Source organism: Hermetia illucens, chromosome 5 (genome assembly GCF_905115235.1).
Source record: "Hermetia illucens chromosome 5, iHerIll2.2.curated.20191125, whole genome shotgun sequence".
NCBI classification, from domain to species: Eukaryota; Metazoa; Arthropoda; class Insecta; order Diptera; family Stratiomyidae; genus Hermetia; species Hermetia illucens.
In genome coordinates this window covers 46,332,323-46,344,326 of record NC_051853.1, presented here as the reverse complement: position 1 = coordinate 46,344,326, position 12,004 = coordinate 46,332,323, and the positions used below count along the sequence as shown (strand labels likewise).

The window sequence follows — 12,004 nt, the reverse complement described above, 5'->3', positions numbered from 1 at the left end:
TCGTGTGATCAAGCTCTTAACACCTTCTACAATATCCTCTCTGATCTCCTCTCCTGTAACGTCCCTTCTTCCCCTCCCTGCCTACGTTCTTACCCAACTTGGTTCACAACGGAACTTCATATTAACATTCGCTTGAAACATACACTGAGGAAGAAGTTTCGAGCTTCTAAAAATGACGCCGACCTTGCTCACTTTAAAGCTATACGATCTACTGTGAAGTCAATGGTCAGAAAAGCGCGTAAAAGGTACCTATTTAGCGCCGAAGCCGCCCTTGCCCGCGGTAACTTAAAACCCTTTTGGTCTCACGCTCGCAACTCTCGTAATCCAACTCAGTCTGTCCCTTCTTCTATCAGCTTCGCTGACTCCACTGCCAACTCCCCACAACAATCCTGCGACCTTCTCTGCACCTACTTCTCTTCAGTGTTTTCTCCCTCGAGGCCTTCACAATCTACACCTTTCATAACCACAGACTCCTCCGAATCACTAGCCATTCCTCTCCTTACGCCTTCCTTGGTTGAGTTCCTCATTGGTAACCTTGACCCCAATGTCGGACCTGGCCCCGATGGGCTTCCTAATCTCTTCCTCCTTAACTGTAGAAAACACATTTCCCTCCCCCTGTGTATAATCTACAACAAAAGTCTAGACGAATGCTACTTTCCCCGTCTCTGGAAAGAGGCCCTTATCATTCCTATCCTCAAGAGCGGAGACTCTTCCCTTGCTGTGAACTACCGCCCCATTTCCCTTCTCTCCTCTTGCTCCAAAATCCTAGAAAGATACGTCAACGACTGGTTGACCGCGCACTTCGGTCACCTCATTGTCAAAGAGCAGCATGGTTTCGTGAAACATAGATCAACGGCTTCAAATCTTCTGGTCTTTACCAACTTTGTTGCTAAACGCTTGAATTCACGACAGCAGGTACATGCTGTTTATACTGATTTATCCAAAGCCTTTGACACCGTTGACCATAACATCCTCCTCTCTAAACTTTCTTCGCTAGACTTCCCTCCCTCAGTCATCTCTTGGCTTTCCTCCTATCTCTCATACCGTTCCTGCAAAGTTTCTTTTCATGGTCACTCATCTCGTTCCTTCTCTCCTTCCTCTGGTGTTCCCCAAGGCTCTACATTTGGCCCCCTACTCTTCCTGTTTTTTATCAATGACCTCGCCTCCATCCTCACCTGTCCGTATTTGCTTTACGCAGACGACCTTAAATTGTTTGCCTCTGTTTCGTCTCCATTGGACTGTGCTCTCTTACAATCCAACCTTGATAATTTAGCCCGTTGGTGTTCGGTCAAGAAGCTAACACTGAATGTCAACAAATGTCACTGGATGCGCTATTCCCTAAAACCCTCCCCATCATCCTTTTCCTATTCTCTCAGTGGTCAACCCCTTTCACTACTGACCTCCTTTAAAGACCTGGGTGTAATATTCGACGATAAACTTCGTTTCAATTCCCACTTGGTTGACATCATCAATAGAGCTTCCAAAATGTCTGGTTTTATCCTACGTTCCTCGTCCGACTTTACCTCAATCCAGCCCTCCTTAACACTCTTCAATTCCCTTGTCAAAAACATCCTTGAATATTTCTGTGTAGTCTGGTCCTCCTACCGCATCCGTGACGGCCGCGCTCTTGAAGCTGTACAACGCAAATTCACCCGGACCCTCTTTTACAAAAAGAACCTTCCACGGGTTGATTATCCGTCACGACTCCGCACCCTCAATCTCCCCTCCCTACAGCAACGCCGTATCTTCCTTGATATGTGTACTCTTTTCAAACTCTGCAATGGTCTGATGGACTGCTCCGCCAACTCGGATATTACTCTCCGTATCACCTCGTCTCATAACACACGTCATGCGGACATTTTTGATGTACCCTTCGCCGAGCTCGAGATTTACTTTCACTCTCCGATCCCGAGGTTTTGCCGGTCCTACAATGCCCTACAGCTTGGTTCCTTTGACTCTATGCCCCTCTCTAGCTTTAAGCGCAAAATATGCCATTTACTTGCTCCTCCCTCTGAGGACAATATGTAATAAGAAATTTGCTTTCTGTGTATTGTCCTCATTAAATAAATAAATAAATAAATAAATAAATCTTTATGTGTAAAGGTCAGTTGGTAAGCTGAAAGCAGTTTTTGCTCAATCAAGTGCTATGACCGAGTTGATTCGACGTCAGTCTCTCGAACTCGTTGGCCATCTTCGATCTTCGTCCCTGCTGTAGGCTTGTCACTTGCAGAAAATTATGCATGATGATAATCAAACTGATTCTCCAACTGATATACGTACATACGTATGAAAAAGTACTGCCGAATACATTTTCTTTTTACGTATTCTGTATTGATTACTTTGTTTGACCAAATATATGGAAATCCACAACTCTTTGAAAAAAGAAACTGACTGACTATTCAACAAATCTTCAGATTTATTTTTGGACCCTATTTTTATAGAAGACTAGCATTGAGGGAACGGGAAAATTGAATTTTGCTCGACAATTTTTCTGCTTTTCAGTTTCCCAAGTGAATTAGAGCAAAACTGCAAATATATAGTATTACGATCTGAATCCGTGCGTTATTTAGATTTCTGTTTACATTCGACCTGATGGAAATCATCCGGTACCTACTTTCTTCTCTACTTTATCGACTTTGTATTATGTACACTCAAGTTTCCTACATTTTTCACTTTCACCCTGCTCCCTAATACAATTCAAGTTAGGAAAATGAGTCTCGTATCTTTATAGTAGCACGAAACAGCTGTTGCACATAGAATTCATTTCTGTAACTACCATTTCTTTCTTCTTTGTTACAGGAGGAAATATTCAGCAAAGGATTTAGTAGAGAGCATTACCTTTTGTAGGAATGCAGGGGATGATAAATTTGAAGAGACACCACTTTTAGCATAGTTTTACCTTTATCTTACCAACTCCCCAGCCGCATAGCGTCTCTTGTACACATCTGGTATCTGGATTCCTTTTTAAACAGCAAAAATGCTTAAACTATTGTACGTAGTCTAAGAGTGTACATATAATACTGTAGGGAGAACAAAACTGAGGATTATACATTACAACAGCCATACAACCTCTTAAACATGATGTAATCCACTTTCGAGTGTAATACTTTGCTAGTCGTTCTTTTCTGTTGCCATTTTTTAAAAGGATACTTTAGAAATTTGTTCGCAGCTTTCTCGAACTCTGTATCTCCAACTTCTGCAAAAGAGCATGTTGCATTTGTTGCCACTTTATTGCTTCAGGATTGTTTGCAAGCAGAATTTCCTGTAAGTTTCGTGATATTTTCTATTATATTCCATATCACTATCTCTGCAGTTAACCCCTTGCAAAGGGCATTAGAATGGGGTCACACGGGTGTTGGCTTTTCCTAAATTACCAAACAATTTATATATTCAGCATGACATCGCTTGTAAGTACCGCAATATATCTTTTTACAGAAATAACTGTTAATTTTATGGATATTTTTCGCATTTATTTATCTGGAACATGGCCAAGGAATCCACTCTAAGTACGACTAGAGAGTAGAGCAAGGATTGTATCGCCAGTTTCATTAATATCAAATTGATGATCCATGTTCGGACTATCCCCAGTGCTACAACAAACCTTCTCCATGGCAAACACTTTATGGGATCAGCCACGATGGATAAACAAAAGTTGGGAGACAAGACTCAACGCCTCCCAAGGTCGATTGCATATATAAGTTTCCTTCAAATTTGTTTGCTTCTTCCTTGTTTTTAGAGAAATTTTCTCGCAGCAAACTCTGTGATGAATCATTTGGAAGGAAACCGACATCGATTACATGTATGTACACATGTATCATTTGGATATCCGCATGGATGTGTAGAACGGAAATAAAAGTGAAATCTTTATGAGCCAGGACCCGAGTTTATTTCAGAGGTTATTACAGGGAGTTTTCCTTTCTATCATTTGAATGAATGTTGCTTTGATTAAGTGAAGTAGGAGAAGTAATCTTGTGATCTCAATAAATTTTCTGTTCACATCCATATTTTTCGAACACTTAGTATTTAAGTAGTAAGAACCACCTTTTTATCGGTTTTGTTGCTGCCTCTACGTTTTCGGACTCAAAAACGGAGCATTTAGCTGTAGTGTGTGAAGTCAATCAGAAGCTAGAAGTTTCGGTCAATCAGTGACCACTGGAAAAAGAAAATTTATTTATTTATTCAACTAATGAATAATACACAGCAGTAAAATAGTTAGTAGTAGTAAGTAAATTTTTATTTACATATTGTCCCCAGAAGTAAGTGGCTTAACTTAACGCTTAAAATTAATGAACAATGCGTATGAGGATCGAAGAGTGAAAGTAGCTGTCGAGCTGCGCGAAGGGGACCTCAAAAATGTTCTCACCGTATGTACTACGGGAGGTAATGCAAACAATTATAGAGCTTGAAGAAGGTACACATATCAAGGAAGATTCGGTATTGTTGCAGGGAAAGGAGATTGAGAGTGCGGAGCCGGAAAGGATCGTCTTCCCAGAGTTGCGGAAGGGAGACGAGATTACACAGCAATATTCAAGGATGTTTCTAACAAGGAGGTTGAAATGTGTTAAGGAAGGCTGTACTGAGGTTAAGTCGGATGGGGATCGGCGGTCAAAAGGTAGTATAGGTCCCAGGGCGAAACGTGGATTGGTATCCACGATGGAGCATAAAACGTGCGAAACGTCTGCTGAACCAACACTAACAGCTCTACTACCAAACCATATCTCCACCTGCAAGTAGTGGCCTCTGAGGGTTCTTTCTTCATGAAAAACTCCAGACGGAAAAGGATGAAGGCGAGTCCGCGCCTAAAAACGGGACAAAATGTACCAACTGGTCTTCCAGGTTGGGGGAGGGCTGACAACCCTGCACGGAAAACCGATGTTACGAAACCACCGAAGGAACCTCGGACAGGATAGATTTTACAACGACGAGCCCGGCAACGACAACAGATTAACGATTTGCGCATTTTCTCATGGAACGTGCGCTTTCTGTACAGACCGAATGCTACTGAGCAGCTAGCTGATACCCTGTCCCAATATAAGGCTGATGTAACAGCGTTGCAAGAGATACGATGGACAGGGACCGGTTTCCTAGAGAAGAGCCGCTATACCATATATTACAGCGGCCATCCAGTAAACCATGTGCTCGAAGTAGGTTTCTTAGTCAGCCAAAAAATGAACCAGCCGTATTTGATATACTTACTATATATCTACATATGTATGCTTTTGTTCATTTTCGATTTAAATATTCGAAAATAGGCAGTTTGCTTGTTTAGGTTGAGCATAATATCTATGGCTGTAATATGTAGGTATGTATTGCAGTTTGAAAAAATATGAAGGATTATCTTGGATTTGTAGCTATGTATATACCAATAGAGAAATATGCGTTGTAGTTTCTTACATTAGATGAACACAAAACCTTTAGATCCGAAGCCCGAGCTTCCAGCATTCCGACTTGTTAAGGTTTTGTGTAAACACAGAAACATGCAAAAGGGGGGTGTACATTTTTAATATAATCATGTGGGGTATCAAATTAAAGGTCTGACGAAATTTCGCAACAATATAGGGTATAATATGGAACATGATCTTACCAAATTTGGTGGAAATCACACTATTACTAACAAAGTTACAATTCGTCAAAGTTGTCGCTCCTTTGCAAATTCAAGACTATGAATGTCAATATCATCCGAAAGTGGATATTCTCACATAATATATGAATATATTACATGCTACGTACTAAGAAATACATAAAACTTTTCGTACCTGAAGCGTCCAGCTTCCGGCTTCTTATTGGAAGCCTGCACTGAATTTTTACGTCTAATTATTTTTAGAGGCTTTGCGTAAACCAAAACCTTGTCAAAATCGGTTTACTGTCTGCCCGTCTGTCTATCTGTTCCTTTGTTTGGCTGTATATCTGTCTGTCACACGCAGTTTTCTTCGAAACGGTTGTAGCGCTTGACATCAAATTTGGTGGAAAGGTAGGAACTGTGGACATTCACGCATACAGTGAGTTGCATAATCCTATGTCGAATTTAAGGGGGGCGGGGTCCCCATACATTCAAAAGGGGGATGTAAATGTTTTTTTCACCACATATAGTCATGCGGGGTATCAAATCCGCTAGTACTTTCCGAAGTCGGTTCGACAGTTGTTGGAAAGGTGGTGAATGCGGGGGGGGACAAAAGTGATCGTTTCTTTCACGGACCCCTTCTCAGAAACTAAGCATCCCAAACATCTCAAAAAATCAAGATGCTGCCACAATACAGTGCTTAGGTTCTGAAATACCATGGAGGGTATCTATTCAAATAAAGTTAATAATAGTATGGATATATAACTTAATTCGTGCCGTTTATTGAACGTTTATTTAAGAAAGACATGTACAATAGCATTATTCAACGTATTGTCCATCTGAATCTAAGACTTTTTCCCATCTTTCTGGTAAATTGTGGGTTCCATTCCAAAAGGTAATGCTTTGTATTTGATGGGATGGAAGACATCGAATACAAAGCATTACCTTCGCGCCATGAATATTCGGTTTTTGCCGTTGATTTGGCTGGTTGGCTGGGTTTTACATATGATTTAGGGGTTGTCATAATGAATACATTTTTCATCACTAGTAATAATCCAATGCAAAAATTACTCCCTTTTGTCGCGTTCTAGTAGCATTTTGGACATGCACAATCGTCTTTTAACGTCTTTCGGGTTCAATTCATTCACTTATTTTAAACGTTTTAAAATGGCTGTTTGAGTGACTCCCAAAGATTCTGCGAGCTCTTCTTGGGTTTGTTAACAATCTTGATCAAGTAATGTTTCCAATCCTTCATCTTTAAATTTTTTTGGCTTCCCAGAATGTTCTTCGTCTTCCAAAGCCAGTCACCACTTTTAAATCGTATAAACCACTTTCGGCACGTTCGCTCAACTAGAACATGTTCACCATAAACTTCTACTAAAATACGATGACTTTCGACAGTAGTTTCTTTCATATTAAAGTAATGAAGGGAACTCCCGCAAAAACACTTTTCCAAGTACAAAGTTCGACATATTTGAGTGAACAAAATTATTATTGTTTACACTTCAAATGAAATGAAATGAGGAGTTTGTGGAAATCGCACTATTAATAATAAAATTATAATAGGTCAAAGTTGTGGTCATCATCATTAAGGGCGCAATAACTGGTAACCAGTCTAGGCCTGCCTTAGAAAGGAACTGCAGACATCCTGGTTTTTCACCGAAGTCCACCAATTCGATATCCCTAAAAGTTGTCTGGATGCTGGCTATCTGTCATACACAATCGCTCCATCTCAGGCAAGGTCTGAATCGTCTTTTTTTACCATAGATATTGTCCTTATAGACTTTCCGGGCAGGATCACCTTCTTCCATACGGATTAGGTGACCAGCCTACCGCAACCTATTCAGTCGGATTTGACCCTATGGTGAGACGTTTCGAGTGAAACAGGTTTTATAATCTGATAGGCTCTATTGGCAATGAACAACCGTGCGCGAATTTCATCGCCATAAATGTTACCGGTTGTGATTTTCGATCCTAGATAGGGGAAATTATCAACGGTCTCAAAGTTGTCCTATCTTTATTATTTTCGTTTGACCAGTATGATTTAATGTTGCTAGTTGATTGGTTTTTGATGTTGACATTGTCACCATATATTTCGTCTTAGTTCCATTGATGTGCAAGTTCTCGCGTCACCTGCTCGATCTGAATGAAGGCAGATTGTACATCTCGGGTCATTCCGTCTATAGGCCAATAATTTAAGACTTGAAGAGAATGGTTTCTCTCGCATTTACCTCAGCATCACGGATTACTTCTTCTAGGGTTAGATTGAAGCAGACGCATGATGGGGCATCCCTTTGTCTTAGATCGCTGTTGAATTGTCTCTAGAGTGATCCTGCTGCTCCATATTTAATCAATTCGGCTCTAATTCCATCGACTCCTGACGACTTATGATTTTTAAGCAGACTGTTTCTTCAATACTTAGTGGTGGCAGCATTTATCCTTCGTCTCCAGTTGCGGGACCTCCAACTCGCCGATGTTTTGGTTGTTGAGCAGTTCATCAAAATACTCAACCCATCGCTCCAATATGCCCATTCTGTCGTAAATCAGATTTCCCTCTTTGTCTCGGCAGGATGAGCATCGAGGTGTATAGGCTTCAACCTGCTGACTTGTTGGTAAAACTTCCGCGCCTGGTGCGGTTGCTCCCTGTACTTTTCTAATTTTCAGAGTTGTTGGTTCTCCCAGGCTTCCTTTTTCCGTCTCTGAACTCGCTTCTCCGCTCACCGGAGTTCGTGATAAGGTTCGTGATAGGAGTGCTGCGAATTAATCACTTATTTCATGGACCGATTCTCAGAAACTAACCAACCCATAACTCTGAAAAAATACATGAAGCTGCCACTATGTGGTGCCTAGACCTCAATCCTGGCCTGGCTTGAAAGTCGCATCATTACTAACTAAGTTATAACAGGTTAAAATTATCTCTTTTGTACAAATTTACTTCAATCTGAGATTTCCGACTTGTTTAGCTTTGCATTCATAATTTTTGCGTAATGTCGCCCGATATTCCTTTATACCTCAGCTTCTGGTGTGCTCCCACGCATCGGATTAAACGTCACATGAAATCATCATCATCGGATTAAAGTATCGAAAAAGATCCCTCTCTCCAGATTTCCAAACGCTACTTCAGATGCAGTCAAACGCACGTCTCTTCAGTAAAGTTGCACAAAAGTGCTGGCTGTCTTCATGATCAAATAATAATAATCGTTGGCGCAACAATCCATGTTGGATCAGGGCCTTGAAGTGTGTTAAAGCACTTCATTCAAGACCGCAACGGTACACTACAGTACACTGTAGGAGGCAACGTGGTCAGCATTGCGCTCGCCCGAGATTATTACCCTGATTTGATCAGGTACTCATTCACAGCTGAGTCGACTGGTATCCAACATCAAATCACGATACAAATTCCACTGCCACCAGTGAGATTTGAACCGCGACCTTCCGTACGACAGCCTTGCGCTCTAACCACCCAGCTATCCGGACATCATGATCATGATCAAATATGCCACTTTTTTCTAGTCTTAGGAACCTGGGTCCTGATGGACTTTGTGATCATCGTCGTTGCTATTACAGTTGGTGTAATTATCTGAAAAGCAAACACGGAAATGCCCTCTTTGACCACAACCCCCTCCCCCCCCCTTGGTTTTTTTTGGAAATCAGGCCAATCAAGAGGTGTTTAGTAGGAAAAACCTAAAATGCTAAGGGGTCAATCAACAGCACAGTCTACTTAAACACATGTTTGCTGAAAAAAAAGTTGTTCAATTATCAACTTGGGCATGCGTGCCTTAAAGTCAATTTCAAAACCTTTTAAAGGATTTATGTATCGCATATAATGCATTCAATTGCATCAATGGCATAGGGTAAGTGCAATGGAAAATATAGCAGAACCATTTTTAATTTTTCCACGGGACAAATTCAAGGCTCATTTTTTGAACGGTGCCAAGGCTGCGCAGGAGCTTTTTGCGGAGATACAGTTACAAGTACTTGCCTTATTTTAGAATAGATGAATGCGGAACATTTTTTGGAATTTTTGAAGAATTTTCAGAGACATTGCGGGTCAATCAAAGGCAACCCAGTCTTTCTTGTACTCGGCAATCACGAATCGTACTTTTCCATTGACAATTTGAAATTTTGAATTGGCGATGGCATTGTTTTCCTCTCTCTTCTATCTCCCTGCAGCCATCGGCTCCACCCGCTCGACCGAACAGTTTTCTATCAATTCAAGAAGGCTATTAATTATTTTGTTGATGGGTGGATTAATGCCAATCCCGGGCTGTCCATGTAAATCTACGACACTCCTGGAATTGCTTCTTCAGCTACGGATTCCATCTTATGACAACTTCTTTCCTCAACTACTCCCTGGGGCACATCGTTTCTCGATCGATCAAACTATAATGCTTTTTCCCAGTACAGTCTAATGGACTGAATTATTTTCCTGAGTAGCCTAATTTTACAAATTTTAAATTAAATTTTATAAATTTTAAATCTACATTTGACTTAATACCACTATAATTTTGTTTTTTACTCACCCAACCACCTGCCGCACAATATAAAACTAAGGACACCAATAATCCACAATGACCAAGGGCTGCTTTCAGTTTCACATTACCTAAACACGCCCCGCAACTTCTGAGAGTGCCACCGTTTCTTGAGTTTTTAACATTTACAGTCTGGACATGGTCCAATAACTCCCTTTTAACATCATCTTCCGCTTCGTGGGCCATATCCGCTTATTTTAAGATATGCGAACTCACACTTCAATGGAAAGTTGTAAGGGAAATTCCCACGTCAATTCCAAAATTATTATTAGCCATTAACTAATTCTATTATCACATGAGTATTTCACCGGCACCATAGTTGCATGGTTTTCCAATATGATGTAACTCTAATCAATTGAACTTCCAAAGATATGTAATTTATTCAAAAATTTCCTTGACGAGGGAACCAAGGCGATTATTTGAGGATCTTAAAAAAATTTGGTAATATCAAGAGGGGGTCTCCCGGAACCAGAGCTGACGGAAAATCTTCCCGAGCATAAACGCGTTGGAATTCAAAGGTGAATCACACTTTCAAGGATAATGAAAATGCAGTGGAGGCTGACTCATCTTTACTCTGCTATTAGCTTCAACAGGGCCTCCGCAGTAGAGCCTAAATTCCAAAGTGACGCAATTACAAGTTATTTAACATTCCAAATTAGTGCGAAATTGTTTAATTTTCTCCCGTTTCATTGCCAATTTGTAGTTTGAATCGTTGCATTGAATAACCACCACCTTTAATTTGAAATCCTCACAAACAGCAATTAAACGTTTATTGCATTCACAGTGCATCAAGTCCAATTCACTCTCCTCATACTAAGTCCGTTCTTTATTAGCGAATTGTTCGTCAGGAACTATTCTTCACCCAACTACCCGTAACAGTTGCAACGAAACCCACTCCAAAATCCGTCGTCCGCGCACTTCACACTTCACTCTACGGAAAACCTTCTTCTCGGAAAACACTCCTTTTCAATTCTACATCCGCTTTTCAACTGATGCAAAAGAAAATTTTATCATTTGAAGTGAAAAACATTTTTCGGAGAATTCCAAGATCAACACGTTGTTGGGGAACATTGGGCTTTTCGGCGCTACACGTGCTTTTCGCATATACGGAAATGACTGCAGGCACAAGATTTGGAAAATCGCGGACGCTTTTCTTTTTGCGGAAAACAAGCTTTTCCTCCTTTTGGTGGAGAGTTACTTTGGTAACGACAAGACGAAAACATCACGGGGAAGTGAAGTGGGAAAAGAAAATTATAATTTTAAATTATTCATTGGATTACTTCTTGGTTGATGTTGGCATTGTAATATCCGCAACTATTCAGGGATGATGGCTTCATACAACGGCGTCTGGGAAATGTCGTGCTCTGATTTGTTCCGGGCTCCCGCCGATAATTGTCTACTCTCAAAGGAATTTGCTCTTTCTGTGGAAAAATTCTAACAGAAAAACATCTTTGACTTTGAGCTGAGAGAAGGAAATGACCAAAGTCTTTGCTTGAATATTAATCGTAAAGGCAAGGCCTACCTAGCAGTTGAAGGAGGTCATATCTTTTGTAAAAACTACGAAGCAAATAGATCTGTAATCTCAAAAGTTGATGCCTTCATTACTGATGGAAGCCACTTCAAACTTAAGGTTTAGCTCTTTAAATATAAACTTATTATAGTTTGGAGCCAATTTTAATGAATTCCACGGATATTTTCAATCTCTACAGACCTAAATTCTCATGGCAAAGAATACCGCCTTAAGAAGGCTATACGGGAAAGTAAGAGGAATTGTTACAAGCAGTTGCACCTTGAAGCAAATACGAACTTGTCATCCAATGGTTCAAGAGGCCCGCATGGTTCATAGGTACATTTGAATCATGCATGGTGGCGGTCAAAGGATAGTATAAGTCCCAGGGCGAAACGTGGATTG

The 12,004-nt window shown here is 40.7% G+C and overlaps 1 protein-coding gene across 1 annotated transcript in view; it reads right to left on the bottom strand.

Moving 5' to 3' along the window:
• LOC119657470 (TWiK family of potassium channels protein 7) overlaps window positions 1-11,062 on the bottom strand; it is a 71,642-nt gene extending 60,580 nt beyond the window's left edge. The window contains exon 1 of the mRNA XM_038064389.1: window positions 10,084-11,062. Coding sequence (XP_037920317.1) covers window positions 10,084-10,278 — 195 coding nt within the window. The 5' untranslated portion in view covers window positions 10,279-11,062. The remainder of the gene's footprint in view (window positions 1-10,083) is intronic.
• Between the last annotated feature and the right edge of the window lie 942 nt (window positions 11,063-12,004).